This window comes from Psammomys obesus, unplaced genomic scaffold (assembly GCF_907164565.1).
Source record: "Psammomys obesus unplaced genomic scaffold, mPsaObe1.curated_primary_1811, whole genome shotgun sequence".
Classification (NCBI taxonomy): domain Eukaryota; kingdom Metazoa; phylum Chordata; class Mammalia; order Rodentia; family Muridae; genus Psammomys; species Psammomys obesus.
In genome coordinates, this window is record NW_026585698.1 from 4,302,833 (window position 1) to 4,320,044 (window position 17,212).

General features: G+C 37.8%; 1 protein-coding gene across 1 annotated transcript in view; it reads left to right on the top strand.

The window, feature by feature from the left end:
- Ctnna3 (catenin alpha 3) overlaps nucleotides 1-17,212 on the top strand; it is a 1,637,506-nt gene that overhangs the window by 1,307,106 nt on the left and 313,188 nt on the right. The window contains exon 12 of the mRNA XM_055598913.1: nucleotides 9,048-9,199. Coding sequence (XP_055454888.1) covers nucleotides 9,048-9,199 — 152 coding nt within the window. The remainder of the gene's footprint in view (nucleotides 1-9,047; nucleotides 9,200-17,212) is intronic.

A 17,212-nucleotide genomic window follows, 5' to 3' on the forward strand; every position in this document is an offset into this window, starting at 1 on the left:
GACCAGCAGCTCCATACCACAGTGTGATGATGTAATCATTCATACCTTGACATTTCAAAGTATAGCATGTCTTCATGTGTTGCTGTTTGAGTTTGGTTTTAGGCCATGAATGTGCTTCTTTCTGCAGTTTTATCTGTTTATATGTTTTAAATCACAGCATTCTTACAAAAGTTAAAAATGTGCAAATTATTCTTAAGGAAGCTTATCTACAATATCTTGGCTATGTATTCTTAGTCTCTTAAAGATGACAGGTTCCCTTGCTCCTTTCTTTACTAGAGGAGACTTTCATTTCAAAGTGTATGTGAAAATAAGCAGAGCAAGGTTTGCTGACCTTTTTCCTTTTCAATCTTAAAACAGTAGAAAATGCAATCAGAATATAAATTTGTGAGTCAAGATGGTAGCCCCATTGCAATCCACATTCATTTTCTCTTATTCTATAACTATGCTTCCCCACAACGTGGTCCACAGGATCAATTAATTAGGACTCATGGGAGCTCACAGAGAATGAAGTGGCAATCAGAGAGCCTGTATGGGCCTGACCTAGGGCCTCTACAGACATGTTTTGGTTGTGTAGCTTCGTGTTCTTGTGAGAATCCTAATAATGGGAACAAGGGCTATCTCTGACTCTTTTGCCTGCATTTAGGACCTTTTCTTCATACTGGGTTGCTTCATCCAGCCTTGATATGAGGGGATGTTCCTAGTCTTATTATAACTTGTTATGCCATGTTTGGTATGTATGTATATATACCTTTCATGTATGTGATATATATATGTATATATATATATGTATATACATGTATATACATATATATATACATATATATATACAGATAGACATATAGATAGATATAAATAGATAAACAATGCTGCTTCCATAGTGAGAACCTAAACTGCAAAAAATGTTCCATGTTTATTTATTGTCTCAATATTTCAACACACATACAGTGTTTTCACATTATTTTAACTCCACCATCTTGTTACCCCAGTGTTGTGTTGACTCTTGTCATAACTGTAAAGCATCCATGAATCTTCTTAATAGTAAGTTCATGGAAATCAAATTGACTGTCCAGATATACCTTAAATATGCCTGCCACTCACTCAACTTTTAGATTGATGGAACACAGAATTCTATATTTAAAATAACTTTTGCTTAGAGCTTTAAGGCATTATTTCTTTTTTGGTTTTTTTTTTCTTTTTCAGTTACCAACTTTGCTCATGGAAAGACTAAGGTTAACATATTTTAATATTTTATATTTAGCTCTTCCCTTTATTTTAAGCACTTTCATGGATACATATCTTGCATCTAGTCAGTTGAATGCTGTTAATGGATACAAATTCCTACTTCTTTTGACTGTGTTTAAATTATAAGTCCAATATCTACTGTTTTTCTGAAGAAAATGTTAAAACAACTCTTTAAACAGGCTGGATCAAAGCACAATATACATTTAGAGGCAGAAACATTTTCTTCATATTATTTTAAACTTTATTACTTAAAAATTGTAAGTAAAAATATCACACAGAGAAACAAACCAGACATGGAGAAAAAGTTCAATGCATACATGTCTAATGCATTAGCAGCTCCAGAAGACAGGTTTGCTTAATACAGCTGAAGGCATGATTCAGGGTGTTGGTCATGAGTTGGGTAGATGAATTTACATATAATATAATTTTGAATGATAAGCAGAAAATTAATATTTTCAGGGTTGGAAGGTGGCTCTATTTTTATTTTCAGTCATAGACAACTGGGCGCAGAGAGCTGGAGTTTGAAGACCTGGAAATAAATATTTTCCCCCAAGGAATTCCAGCAACTAACAGAGGCTGCTTCAATAGTACAGATTAGAAACATTCCCTTTCCTAGGCTAGATTCTTCTGCCATGTTATCTGCCTTGGTTTCTAAACAACGCCTCTCATTTGGGCTCCTCTTCCTGCTGCCAGTAGTTGACTCTGTGTCTCAAAGAGCTACCAGAGCTATACATGGGGAGAGTCTCTCTTCCCTCTTGCATCCTCTCTACTGTTCACTCTTCTTGGTGAGATGGCATGGTGGGGGTGGTTCCTGAGGTGACATTTAGCCTAGGAGTGAGGACAAATAATAGGGGAAAGATTAAAGTGATCAGTGATCCTCACTAGTAAAATTCTATCAAGTACTACTGATGGACATGATGGCCAAAGAGAGACTGACAGAATGGGGGTGACACATCAAACACTGAGGGTGTGACACAGCTGGAGAATGTGGCCAAGGATAAGTTCTTCAAAAAGATATCCGTGTGCCTGTCAACTTATTTATTTATTTATTTATTTATTTATTTATTTATTTATTTATTTATTGTGTGTGTGTGTGTGTGTGTGTGTGTGTGTGTGTGTGTAGAGGTGGTCAGAGATACATGTGCTTGTCTGTGGAAGCCAGAGATGAACCTCAGGTGTTACTTGTAAGGGGGCATTCTCAGTCACAAGTATTGTTTATTCAGTGAGACAAGGTCTCTCACTGGGGCCTGCAGCTCAATGAATAGCTTAGGCTGACTGGCCTACAAGCCTCAGGAGTTCCCACAACAACTGCTTCCCCATTCTGTGGTCACAGACTGCACTATTCAAGTCATGTTTGTATCTGTGTGCTGGGATTGAACTCAGGGTCTCATGTCTGCACAGCAAGTATTTTATTGACAGAACTATCTCCTTAGTCCCTGTATCAATGTGCTCACGGCTGCACAAAATGGATGAATGGTAGTATCAGTTACATTGGAACTGTATATAGCAGTCAGGCTGAAAATATAATACTGTGCACAACGAGAGACAAATCACAAATATTTAAGTTGAACGAAACAAGATGCAAGAGTGCGCACAATACGATTTGCTTTTTTAGATGAACAAACTAACCAATGATCCCACAAGAAATATGTTTTTTAGCATAGTAGTCAGTCTCTGTGAAAAAAAAATAGTGCTTCACACTTTTAAAAAAGCAAACACTGTTTTTTGCATTTTCTGGATGTCAGAATTCCTGGGGAGGCTAGTTGGGTAGTTCATGGTTGGGCTTGCTCTTAGCATTTAGAGTACTAAAGGATGGCATCCATTGTCTTAGCTGATGTTTGAATCTTTATGTGCTTGCTAGCTCTTTCCTAGCAATGCCACCTCCTGCTGGTGTCAGCCTCTCCACCAGCTCTTTATAAGGTGAGATGAAGTCCCTAGAGCAGGCGATATGAAAGAAAAAGTGACCAAGGTGGAAACTATATCTTTTTAACCTGTTTATTATGCTAGTTCATATATATCACTTCTGCTCTTTTTATTGGACATGACAACACAGGGATGGAGAACTCAGAGACTTGTGTACCAAGAGCAACATTAGGTATCATGTTGAAGATGTGTTATCAGATCTCATAAAAACTTAAATTGTTGCATTCCGGGTATCTAGGCAAAGGAGTTGGTATTAATAATATAAATGCTATAGAACTTTGACTCAGAAAAAATTTAATAGGAAACTTATTAGCTCTTAAAAACCAAGTGACATACAGAAAAATCATTAACCATTCATTGGCAGAGGTCCCCTTTTAAATATGTCCGTATTTTTAAAGATTTATTTTATTTTGATTTTGTGTATACATGTGTATCTGAGTTTGTGTGTGCGTATACGAAGTGCAGATGAGGTTGGAGACAGAAGAGGGCAGTAGATCCCCTGAGGCTGGAGTTATAGGAGGTTGTGGTCTGCCCACCAAAGGTGCTGGGAGCTGAATTCAAGTCTTCTGCAAGAACAATGTGTATTCTGTGTTGCTGTCAACTTCTTTAACTTCTAAACATGTCAATACTTAAATCGTTTAAACAATGACTATGATTTAAATAAAAAAAATGATGTGAGGAAAGTTTGAAATAGGTAAGTTTTTTATATTCAGAGGCATTTAGATACCCTAAAATAATTTCAATATTTATTGATATTAATGTTTCTTAAGCATGAAAAATTTCAAAGCATAAGCTTAGAAAATGAGTCAGTTTCTATCACTGGGGGCATTCAGACTAGATGCTCAGACTATTTAGTAATTTATATGTAGTAAGTATCTCTGTGAGAGGCTAAGGGCATAATTATCAACTTCATTAAGCCATGTCTTGGGATTGTCTTGGGATAGAAAGATGGCTTCTCAAGAGTATACTTCCCTTGCAGAGGACCAACTGGAAATCTAAGGGCCAAAATAGATACCCATACTCAATAAACACACACATGCACACACACACACTTAAAAATCTTTAAAACCTTTGTCTAGAAGCCCTTTCTTTCTTTTACTTCCTAGTTTTTGGGCATGATCCAGCTGTCTAAAACAGACATAGAATTTCTAAGAAGGGAGGAAAAGCTGTTCCTGTTAACTGTGCTGTCTGTCCTAAGTGGTCAGAGTTAGTCAGAGCTCCATGACACAACTCATGAAAAAGGGTAACATCTTCTCCCATCATGAGCTGGAGCCTATGTTTATATATAAATAAATAAATAAATAAATATATATATATATATATATATATATCAAACAATTGGATCCATAAATATTAAAGAAATATGAACTGTAATCTTCAGGTTCAATAAAAGGTAAATGAAGGGTATGAAGTAATTATTGAAGCCACTCTATGATTAGCTGTAACTTTCTGTTACAAATCACCCCCATTCTCCCCTGCTGTGGAGCAGAGCATGATGAGATAGCAGCTTAGCTCTATCTGAATTTTCAAAGGCCAAATTCTGTACATCAGTAAACTCCAAAGATAGCAGTGTAATTATAAATATTGTAATCCGAGTTTATCAGTGATTGACAACATGGATTCGTGATGTCATTTCTAAACATCACTTATAATGAGTCTGAATTATTTTCTGACCCATTTAATTAGTAATTATGTACCTTCGTCTACTTACAAATGCACAGAATAAATTTAGCAGGGATTAAGAAGGGATAGAATATTCTTGGGTTACTACTTGAGAGAGGCTCAAGGCTTAGCAGAATTTGGCTCCATAGGTCTGTTAACCTCATTGTGAGGAAATTAACATTACTTTTCCCAGGAGCATTGTAGTTTAGAAGCCTCAAGGACTTTTCTTATTAGAAAGAAGCCGTGAAGATTTAGGGTTCAGAAAGTAGTCTCAATTTCCTGCCTTTCACTGGTTGGCTGTTACCTCAGTTTACTCATCAGTTAAATCATGGTTGCAACAGTTCCCAGGTTCTAAAGTTTCTGAGTATGACATTAGACATGTGTGTGAAATGTTCTACATGGTGCTAAGTAAGAACTCAGAGTGGGCTGGGAGAAAGGTAGAACCCAAGTAAGGCACAACACAAAACCCAGAGGTCCTTATGTATCTTGAAGGAAAGAGGGGAGGCAGAGACAAGAAAATCCCTGGAAGTTCATGGGTCGGATGTAGCTGTCTTCATGTACTAAGCAGAAATTGAAAAAAAAAGACAGTGCCTCAAATAAGGTGGAAGGTGAGGACCAAAACTTGACCTTGTCTTCTGATCTCCACAAAACGAAGGTTATCTGTCATTCTGTATATTGTGAACACAGTGAAGAGAGAAAGCACAGATTTCCAAAAAAAATTCAAAACATATTTACATTCAGTGTATGAAATGGACAACATCCTTTGTTTGAAGCAAGTAAGATGTTGTCCCTATATCTACCTTCTTTTCCTAAGTCCACACATTAAATTTCTTTGTTGTTTTTTTTTTATTTATTACAATTAATTCACTTTGTATCTCAGCTGTATCCCCCTCCTTTGTTCCCTCCCAATCCCATCCTCCCTCCCTTTTCTCCTTCCATGCCCCTTCCCTAGTACCCTGATAAGGGCTGTCCTCCTCCCTTTCCATCTTACCCTAGCCTATCAGGTCTCATCAGGACTGGCTGCATTGTCTTCCTCTGTGGCCTGGTAAGGTTGTCCCCCACCCCCCACCCCCACCAAAGGAAGGTGATCAAAGAGCCAGCCACTGAGTTCATGTCAGAGAGAGCCCCTGTTCCTCTTATTAGGACACCCACTTGGACACCAAGCTGCCATGGGCTACATCTGTGCAGGGGTTCTAGGTTATCTCTGTGAATGGTCCTTGGTTGGAGTATCAGTCTCAGATAAGACCCCTGGGCCCAGATATTTGTATTCCGTTGCTCTCCTTATGGAGCTCCTGTCCCCTCCAGGTCTTTCCATCTCCTCCTTCTTTCAAAAGGTTCCCTGCTCTCTGCCCAAAGTTTTGCTATGAGTCTCAGCATCTGCTTCAGTACCCTGCTGGGTAGATCTTTCAGAGGCCCTCTGTGGTAGGCTCCTGTCCTGTTTCCCTGTTTTCTCCTTTTTCCAATATCTATTCCAATTGCCTTTCTGAGTGAGGATTGATCATCTCAGCCGGGGTCCTCCTTCCTGCTTAGCTTCTGAACACACGTCAAATTTCAGAAGCCTATCTTAACATTTCAACTGATTAATATGAAATTACGTAACTTATATGCATTTTTCTTGTATTTGCTGTGTGTGTGTGTGTGTGTGTGTGTGTGTGTGTGTGTGTGTGTGTGTGATGTGTGAATGTCAGAAGAGATTGCTTCTACTATGTGGGCTCTAGGGGTCTTCCTTAACAGTAAGTACCCTTCCCCACTGAGCCATCTTGCCAGACCTACATTTTGTTAATTTAAGACAGATTTTTTTTCATATTCCTAAGCATCTTTTAACAGTTAATTATAGTATATTCACTTTGTGTATTCTTGGAAATATTAAAAACAATAATTCCTGGTTAGATCTAAGCAACCACATGACTGTGGTCTAAGAGAAGCACAGACACAGATGAGGTTTAATGTAATGAAAGAGAAATGCATGGAGTACTAGGAGAAAGTTGAAGTTCCCATCTGGACTTCCAAGAGAGAAAGAGAGATGAGGGGGTCAACTTTTCTGTTAGAAAGATGATAACAGATTGAAAGTGTCATTCAAAACCTAATGTTTTGCCTGCATGCTGATTAAATAGTTTTGAGTGAGGACGGTTAGGGAATTTGTTCAACAGGCAGTAACAGCTTTGGAGAGCCTGTTGCTTGCTACTCTGTGTATTTAGGGTGAACAAAGGATACTAAAGGAGCTAGAAGCCACTTGCTTTCTTTGTTTACAGTAGTGACTTGGGTGGATGGTTTATGTTCACAACTAGAACATGAGATAGCTAAACTTATATTTATTGAGTTTCCATTTCTCTCCACACTGTAAAATGAATGAATAACAAATAATTAAAATTCACTAATTCAGTATATTTGAATGCTTCTAGAAGCCTCCACAAATATGTTTCGATGTCACTCTGAAATGAACAAAACCTAAACCACATTGAAATGGAAGCTGAGTAGTCAATATTGTCCAATACATTTGCTTGGCTTTTGCATATTTTATTCATTCACTTCTTCAACTACTCAACTCACTAAAATATGTATCTAGGATATGCCAGGGTAGGTAGCTAAGATACAAACAGGAAAGGGTTTCAAGAAATCGTTGAAAACTTAAAATCACAGTAATGGCATAACTCACTTATGGAACAGTTCACTGGATGATGATCTTGTGGCACCCCTCTTTTCTTTAGAGTAAGAAGTTGCTTCATTAATAAGACTTATTAGCCTAATAAATGGTCATGATTTAAACAGAAATAGGATCATAGAATGTGCTCAAGTAATAGATGATGATGTCTAGAGGCAGCAGCGGTACAAGTTGGCAATGGATTTAGGATATAATTGGATGATAAACTATATTGCACTTGATATTGGGATAGAGATCATGAAAAGGTCAGAGGAAACACTTGGTTTATTATTTGTTTACCTGTTTGCTTTCAATGGGTGACTAGGCAAAAGCTAGAACATTGGTATGGTTTGTTTATGGCTGGACCTTCCAAAACTTTGTTGAAATCTAATCCCCATTAAGAGCTATTAAAAGACAGATAGCAATAGAGTCTTCAACAGATCAATACTGTACTCATAAACAGATTTTTTGTCCATTAATATTCTCATTAATGGGTCTGGCAGCTAATGAGGTTACCTCAAGAGTGGGTCTGGCTAGGTTTCTCTCACATTTTCTGTCTCTCAGCATAATAATATATGCTTTGAGTCACTTCAAGATGCTACCAGCAAAAAGGCTTGCAGAGTCCAGAGATCTCACCTCCTGCCTGGTGTGAGTGTTGATAATCAAATTCAGATCTACTGGAAAAAAACAAAAACAAACAAACAAACAAAAACGGTACTTGTTCCTAACTGCTGAACCAATTCTCCAGCCCCATTTAATTTAAACTTAAAGTTGGAGGGGTTGCTTTTTACTTCATACTTATTTTACTGTCTTAACTGAAAAACAACAGTCATCCATAGATTGAAGTAAGAAGATTCTTTCTGAGCTTGGGTGGATAAGATGCTGTCAAGTTCTTTCTATTATATTGATTATGGAGAAAATTTTACCCAAAGAACTTTCATAACACTTTGATTGTTCTTTTAAGATGCAATTTGTATCTGTCACTAAATATCTTCTGTTTAGCAACTCGGAAACGTTGTTAGTGGCTTCAGTTTTTAATCGCATTGACCTACACGTGAGTGCGTGAGCACACCGCAGTATTCAGGTGGAGCTCAGAAGACAGTCTGGAGGAGTTCCATTGTCTCCTCCCACCTTGTAGATCTCAGATATCAAATTCAGCTTGTCAGGACTGGCAGCAAGTACTTTACCTGCTGAGACAAGGTGCCAGCCAGGTGTTGTCTTTTTTTAAATATCTTCACGGTCGTTATTTCAGCTACTTTCCACATCAACTCAAAATTTCAATTTCTTGATTCATATTCAATAGTTTTAGAAATGAGAAATGCTCTCAAGCTTGTTCAAAAGAAGCATAGCATAAAGAAAAAGAGCATATTTTATATTTCCATAACTCTGCTTCTCATTGTCTTTGCTTTTATTTTCCAGAGGTCACAATAACTCTTCCTTAATATTTGAGTCACTGTATTAAAAATATTAAGAAATCTAGCAAAGAGATACTCATTTAAAATACAATTCTGCATTTCTTGGAAACTGCAGAAATCCAGAAATACAAAGGGTATAATCTCTTTATTGCTTATTTTCATAGTGATTCCAGAGTTTGTGACACAAGTGAATGCTGCCTTGGATGCCTTAAGCAAGAATTCGCTGACAGTGCTGGATGATAATCAGTTTGTGGACATCTCAAAGAAGATCTATGACACAATTCATGATATCAGATGTTCTGTCATGATGATTCGGGTAAGCCCACTTTACCTGGCCTTGAGTTATTTCAGAATTCTTCATTGTCTGGAGTGCCAGGAAGGACACCAAGAAGTGTTTGATTTCTGTGGTCTAACAACAGTTCTGAAATTCATCAGTGCTTCCAAACGCCAGCGTTTCTCCAAAGCCAGATCTCGTGTTATTTGACTTGCCTATTATGCAAGAGAGCACATTTTACACAGGTGTCTCGTAGCATGATCAAGAGCCAAACAATCAAACAAACAAAGAGCAAAAACAGAAATAATATGCTTGCATTCCCTCACAAGCAGAAAGGATAGCTCTCACTGCTTAAACAAGGCGTTTCTGTGGCCAAACCCTCTCATCCTAGACCATAGACTCACACAACATTCTCCAAGAAATGTTAACTTCTAGAGTTGCTAGGAACAACAAACCATTTAAACTTTCCAATCTGGGCATGCTTTATTTGAGAAAAAAAAAAATCATCACATTCCCAAGGGTGTGACTGCACCGTTGCTGTATATTCACTGTGTATATGGAGTCCAAAATTGTTTGTTTTAACTCAAATGTTAAAGTGTATTTTTAAAATGTTACTAAAGAAACAAAGTATATTGTTGTTTTTTTTTTTTTATGCTTATACAAGGAGAAGAAGGTATCTTATCTCCTGACAGTTCAACTGGAGATGGCATGTGGGGTATAAATTTCTATTTTCCATGGTACAGGAACAAGGTGCCTCAGAAAGTGAGGCCAGAGTGTTAAGGAAATCATTGCAGGGTTATCGTGAGGTGTTATGGGTGCTGAACCTGCTGCTGAACTCTTGATGTTCTGTAGAACACCACTCAGAATTATTTCACCTAAGGTGAACAAACTCTCGAGGTTTACCCAACCGTTCATCCTTGATTAAATGCTATACTAAGGGCTATTTACCTGGGCCTCCTGCTCAAAGCCCATAAAGCAGTTGGTATCAAAAAAAAAAAAAAAAAAGAACATTAGGCTGGGTAGCACCTGCTTTCATTAAGGAGGTGCTAGTAGGATGTGTGAGAAAAATGTATAGGGATGACTACAGTTCACTCTGAAGGTTTCAGAAATTTGCTGCCAGCAAGCTTGGTAGAAGGAAGTCCACTATGATGAGAATATATGAATGATATATTAAAAGTGTCTGTCTGAAGCCCAAACATCATAGCTTATACTGAGTAGTCTGTAAAATGGAGATGTTTGTGAGCCTTGTGAAGAGCCAGAAGACATTTCTAAGTCTAGAAGAACCAATGGAAGGATTGTCAGAGAAAGAGTAAAGGGATGAAGGTACAAGACCTAGAACTTGGGGCTTGGGAAAGATCTAAAAGCAAACCCAACGAGTACTGTAGAGACAATCCCAGATATACACAGAGAGCTCCCAGTTACCATGGTCAGTCTTACGAATGTGTGGCTTTGCAATATTTCAGTGGAAATAATACTTCTGATTTTTAAATTTGAGCTTTTCCTGGCCTAGCAGTGTGTGCAATATGGCGTTCTCATGGAGTGCTGGGCAGTCACAAGGGCAGCTAGTCACTCTGTGGTAAGAGGCTGAGGGGTCGAAGGCTAAGATGAGTTACATGAAGTTTTTAATTTACAATATCTTTAGCTTGATGGTGTCTTTATTTATTGGGACTCCATTTTAAGTTGAGGACCACCTGTACTGATGGGGAGCCTACAAAGATTTGGTTGTGTGATTGGAAGTGGGGTGCTATAATACTACTTTGTCCAAAGAAATCATTCCAAACATGTGAGTAATTTTGAAGTAGTGTTTTTGGATTTTGTTTTTGTTTTTGTTTTTGTGTTTTGCACATTACCTATTTGCAATTGGGTAAAGAATGAAAGATATATGGGTCCAGGACACAAAAGCTAAATGCATAAAAATATACAAACTTCACAAAATAGTCTCATCACGATCAAAAACAACAATTCAACCATCTCTGTAAGGATGCTTGATAAGAATAAACAGCAAATGTGTAAGCTCCAGGAGAGAGGGACCGTAGTTTCCAGAAGTCTGTCAAGGGATGAAAAAAATAAATAAACCTTATGACCCTTTTCAGTAGATGTTCTAGTATTTATTTGTTTTTCTTATTTTCTAGATTGTTTACATATAGCAAATCAAATTACCTTGCTGTGATTTCTACATATTCTTCTCTTATGGAGGCCTTCTATGGGGCAGGAGAGCAATTTGTTGTAACTATGAATAGTTTACAAGGAAGTAATTTTTCTCGATATCCACTTCTTTCTTTTTTTTTTTTTTTTGAGGTAAATATATTTCTATTTATGTTAACTCTTTCTGTTAGGAGTATTCCTAAAAGAGACACAAGGACCATTGGATTAAGGACAACTTTTACTATTACTCTTGTTCCTAAATTCTAACTCAATTATTCTCCTTTCTTTTTCTAACTAACCACCTATGCAATTTGTCTGTTTGCTCTCCAAACTGATTCTTTACCAAGTTATCACCAGCTAGAAATATAAAATGTTGAATTTCATTTTCTTAACATAAATTATTAATAAAAATATTAATATTGGCTGTTTTCTCCAAAAATCCAATCACTTCTTTATTTGTTTTCCTTTGCACAACCAAATGTTTAAAATAAATATTTTAATAGTAAAATTGCGATTTCTTCTAAAGTTCATTAAGTCTTGAGATTTCTGTTAAAGCTTCATGCTCCTAATCTCTAACCTCTCCAACTCATTTTTCTAGTCTCTATTTTTTTTTTCTGAGAACCTCCATTCTCCCAGATGTTCCTTTTCTTCTGCAGATCAAGCTACTTCTGTTTATTCACTTCCAAACTTGGTAGTCTTGTCTTGGTGCTTCGTAATGGGTTACCTTGGTTACTGAGACCTGCACTGCTGTCCGGTTATTTTCACCATCCAGGGGTACTCTGAACTCCTTGACCAACAGGTGAAAACAAAGATGTAGCATACCCTTTAGCATATTCTTTGATTATCCTTAACTATAGGATATTTTACCCCACATGCAGCCTTTGAGACTGAGCCAGTGTTAAAATTCATCGCCTTTATTCTTTCACCTTTTATTTTTCTACTTTATATTATGCATCTACCTTTCAAAGAGTCTTGGGATCACAGATGAGCTTTTATAAAATGTGTGAAACTAAGCTGAGAATGCCTTAAATTTGGGAGAATGTATAAACTAACACTTATGTGATAACATTGGATTGTGTAATTCTTTCCCTTTCACAGATTTCTGGTTAGGTCTGTAGATTTTTATGCATACTCTCATTCCTGGGCCTGCGGGTACTTCTTGGGTCCTGTGGTTTGTCACTCCTACCCACTGTGTTCCGTTCCATAGCACAGGCACTAATGACAGCAGTCCCCTGTCAACCCCAGGGAACACGTTTTCTCTGTAGGAGTAACTGCTGTCAAATACGAGCTTCCTCCGGCTCTGCAGCTCCTTTGCTGACTGTAGATGGTCCTCTGAGTCACCCTTTGGGATTTATTAAGCACACTGAGAATGAACACCTTTTCATTTCTCACCACTAAACAGATGTCCTGAAGTCACTTAGTCGCTCTGCTCTTCATTCTGGGGCGTCTGGCCAGGGATTCCCAGTTAAAACACTGCCCTTTTGGGAGATGTCATGACTGCTTTATAGCATCAGGAACGGTTTTAAAAGAAATCAGTTAGCAGGGAACCTCCTAAGCGAACTCAATAAAAGACATATAAAACAAAAGTAACTTTGGCTTTATATGTAAATTTTAGCCAAACCTTGGTGGGAAGAGTTCTGTAGTAGGGTTCTTGCTGTTATCTCAAAAAAAAAAAAAAAAAGAGAGAGAGAGAGATCAAGAAAGAGAGAGAATATACTGTAAGGAAACTCAGCAACTCAGCAGCCCCTGTTGGTATTGGCCAGCCAGAACAGAGGTCTCCTGCTCTGAACCCACTTAATGGCCTTCCTTGTACGTGTTTGAAGTGACTCCTGACTATGGGTACAGAGGTGTCTACATTAAGAATATCCTTTGGGAAACATGTTGGCTAGGATACAGACACAGAGCCAGTTGGTGACTGCAGCTCACGCTGGGAGAAAGATATTCAACTTGAAGTTTTTCAGGAAAATAATTTCTCTCCCAATAGTGAAAGCCACTGGACTAGTGGGAGAGCCTGTGGTCCAGAAGGGCTTTGATGCTGACTAGTTCTGAACTCAGAGCCCTCTATCAGCACAGAAAGTGAACTCAACTTTGTTGAGTCTGAGGAAACAAACATCTTTCTTTTTAAACATGTTGTGTTCAGGACCGATGGCTATGTAGATTGAAGAACACAGGGAAGATGATTAATTGGGGGGTTCATGTATGTGTGTTCATGTATGGTGTGCATGTTCATGTATGATATGTGTGTGTGCATGTATATGTATGTATGTTTGAATGTGTGAATCTTTATGTGTGTATGTATATGTTTGTACATGTATGTATATGTGTGTATGTATATATTTGTGTATGTGCATATGTATGTGTGTATATGTGTATGTGTGTATGTGTATATGTATGTATGTATGTATAATGTATGTGTACCTGTGTGTTTGTGTGTGTTTGTTTATATGTGTCTGTATTTTTGTGTACACACATGGAGACCAATGGTCAACTTCATTTTTACTTCCATATTCCCTATTACTTATCTGAGTCAGGATCTAAAAATGGAGATTCCTCACATAAATGGACTGACCAGGAATCTACTTCTAAAATCTGCCTTTTTCTGCCCCTCTGCAGCAGGAATGGTAATAAGTGTTCTCCACTTAGCCTGGGTTTTTGCGTGGATTCTGGGAATCAAGCTCAGGTCCTTGAGCTTGCTTTAACAGTAAAGGCATCTTTCACTGAGCCATCTCCCCACCTCTCTTTAAGAATTTTTATTTCTTTGTTTGACTAAATTTTGTTTAATATTGAATCAAATAAGTTGTTATTCTTTGTCCTAAAAACCGTCTAGAGATGCTCAACTCTTATTTCAAATAAGAGGTTTGTCTGCACAGGTATATTTTAGAAATAACTCATGTAAAGCTGAAAAGCATTCTAATGTAGAAATTGGAGACACAATTCACAGGTGATGGTTTTTACTGAACAGGCTATAGAATAGATGAGTGGGGGAGGGGAGTATTTTGTGTTTTAATTTCTGTAAAATCACTGCTAGAATCTGAAAAAAAAAAACCAAAACAATATTCTACCTTGTGATGGCTTAAGCCTAAGAGAGTTTCAGTGCCTCAGGCAGGTCACAAACTGATGGAGTCACAGGAGGGGACTTGGAGTCATTAGGCACTGCCTTTAGGTTTTTGTTTACCACAGAAGAAAATAGCTCTAAGTTTTCACACCACAGGAGTCTTTAGGCTGCACTGACTTCCCCTCCTTCCTGGGCCAGTTATAAGCAGAGAAGCCCATGAAGCACTCTCCTGGACGACGACTGGCTGAAGAACACTTCTCCTAATGTGTTCCCTGCTCCCTGGGGGCAGACACATTGGTCAGCTCTCCATTCCTTCAATTTGCTGGAGCGCTTACCTGCCTGGCCTGTTGCTACTTACAGTTCCCTGTAGCTGTAACTCAGCAAAAGAGTCTCTTCAGGCCTCACCTGACATCTTACAAAGGTCTCATACAGAATCATCTAGAAAATTAGCATCTGCCATGTCAGTCCCCTTCTCTCACTCAAGTTGATGTTTGTATAGTACTTTCCATACGATTGTACACGTTTAATTATCTACTCATCGTGTTTCTACCTATACAATAATGTATGTGATATAAAAGTGGGGTTTTTTTTGTACAGTATCTTAAATAGAAATAAAATAATTTTACAATTATGTGGTTGGTTCAGTTTCTAAATTTGGTACGTACATGACGTGTTAAAAACCAAACTGCCAGGAACTTTTGGGCAAGCATATAGTGATGCTACTTGTATATATTTTACATTATAAAGATAATGAGATATCAATAACTAACATGAGATATGTTTTCCTAAACAATTGGAATGTGTTATCTCTTTAGGTAAGATATGCTTGCTTTATATCCCATGCTCATTAGCATGACCATGAATGTGTAATGTGTCTATTTTAGTGTTCTTTATTACACTTGGAATGTAAGTGAAGTTGGACCCATGGAGCTGATTTCTTTTACTTTTTAAAAGTGTACTGTTTTTGCATGCATGCATTATATTTTGATCATATTTACCCCCATTCTTACTCCTAACTGCTCTTACAGCCAACCCTTGTCTCATTCCCTTCTACCAACTTCATATCATTTTCTTTTTAACCCTTGGGTCATCTCTCTGCTTCTCTTACAGTCATAAATACTGGGGTACTCATTGGAGCATGGTAGACCTGCTGGGGTCTACCTACATACTTAAAGAGAAACTGAGTTTGCCTGCCCTAGAAGCCTCAGTTACCTATAGAGCAGCTCTCAGACCCCATCAGGGACACTTTCCTGTGCACTGATCCCAGTTAAACAAGAAGCATCACACCCTGGGTCAAGGTGCAGAGAGAGTAAGTGTTGGGTTTCGCTTTAAGGATGACCATTTTAAGAAACCCTGACAAGAATTTTCTTCTATAACTATTATTTAAGTTTCTGATTGTGTGTATTTGTACACACCTATGCAGAGGCATGGGTTTTCATGTGCACATGTGAAGGCATACACTTGCCAACATATGTTTGTGAAGACTGAGGGTAGTCTTGGATGTTGGGTCACCCCCTCTTGTTTAAGGCTGGCTTGACATGGATTTGAGGGATTTTATAAAACTCGGGTCTCCCTCCTTCCCCCAACTAGTGTTTTCCACATTGAGTAACTCCCCAGCCCCCGATAAGACTTTTGACTGGGAACAGCTGATGTTGGGTTGTGGAAAAAGGGTCCTTCAGGGTGCATCTCGGACCCTGACAACGTGCAGGTTGTTAACATCCGCCCTCCATTATCAGTCTCTTGAAGTAATGAGATCTTAAGTCACAAACTAATCTACCAATTTAGTGATTAAAATGGATTTTATACTGTCTTATATTGCATTATTTCAGAGTGAAATCAGAAATTTAATTAAAGTTGTAAAACATAAAACTATACCATAGCAAAAAATAATGTCTAACCTTAAAAGTGGCTGTAAAATACATTTTAACCACTCCATAGTGGCCTGTTTACTAAAACACATAAAAGTAAAAATAAAGTTGGGGAGTTTTTCATAAGTTCTACCGTCGCTAAGTTAAGAGTTTGAGAATAAAATCAGTGTTGTCTATTTGTTAAAAGTTTGTATGGACAATAATATACAGTGGTATATAATTCATCACAATATTTGAAAAATGAGGTTCTTTGAGCACAGGAGAAGAGATATGGTGATTAGGTAGACAATCAAGAATCCCTTTCAATATATTTACTGTTTAAATTCAATGAAGATAAGAATTTTAATCAAATACTAATCATAGCATTCATGCCTCACTAAACATATTGATCAAGCTTAATTTGGGGGGATTAATCTTTCTCAGTATAAAGGAACCTCTCCAGAAGGGACCGTAGAAGAGTGATGGAGACAATAATGCTAATAATGATGATACTAACAGAAATAAGGCTTACATTTGAAATGATGCTTATGTACTTGGAGGGGGCTGAAACCAAACACATGCCAAAGCATTTGTATGCGCCTCACTGTCTCTGAGGAGGCATAGGAAATCAGCCTGGCAGTCATGCGTGCTCACCATTGGAGAGCCAATGTGAAGGAACAGAAGCGTGGTCTCTCCAGCTTTGAAAACTCGTGGAATTTGTTCCAGGGTATAACATGTCCCTGATTACAGAGGATTTGCATGTTAAAATGACAGAAGAAATTGCTAGTCAAAATGCCAATGGGAGATGTCAATGCAAAGAGATAGTAGCTCACCAATTAATACACAGAGATCAATTTTCTCCTTCAGAGGCCTTTTTCTGTATTATATCAGAAGCTTTAGACATAAGCTTCCAAAAAACATGACAATCAAAGAAGACTGAAGATTGTTATTGTGGTATTAGCACAATCAGGAGAACTCAAGTCCCATCTCAGGTGTATTTCAAGGTGG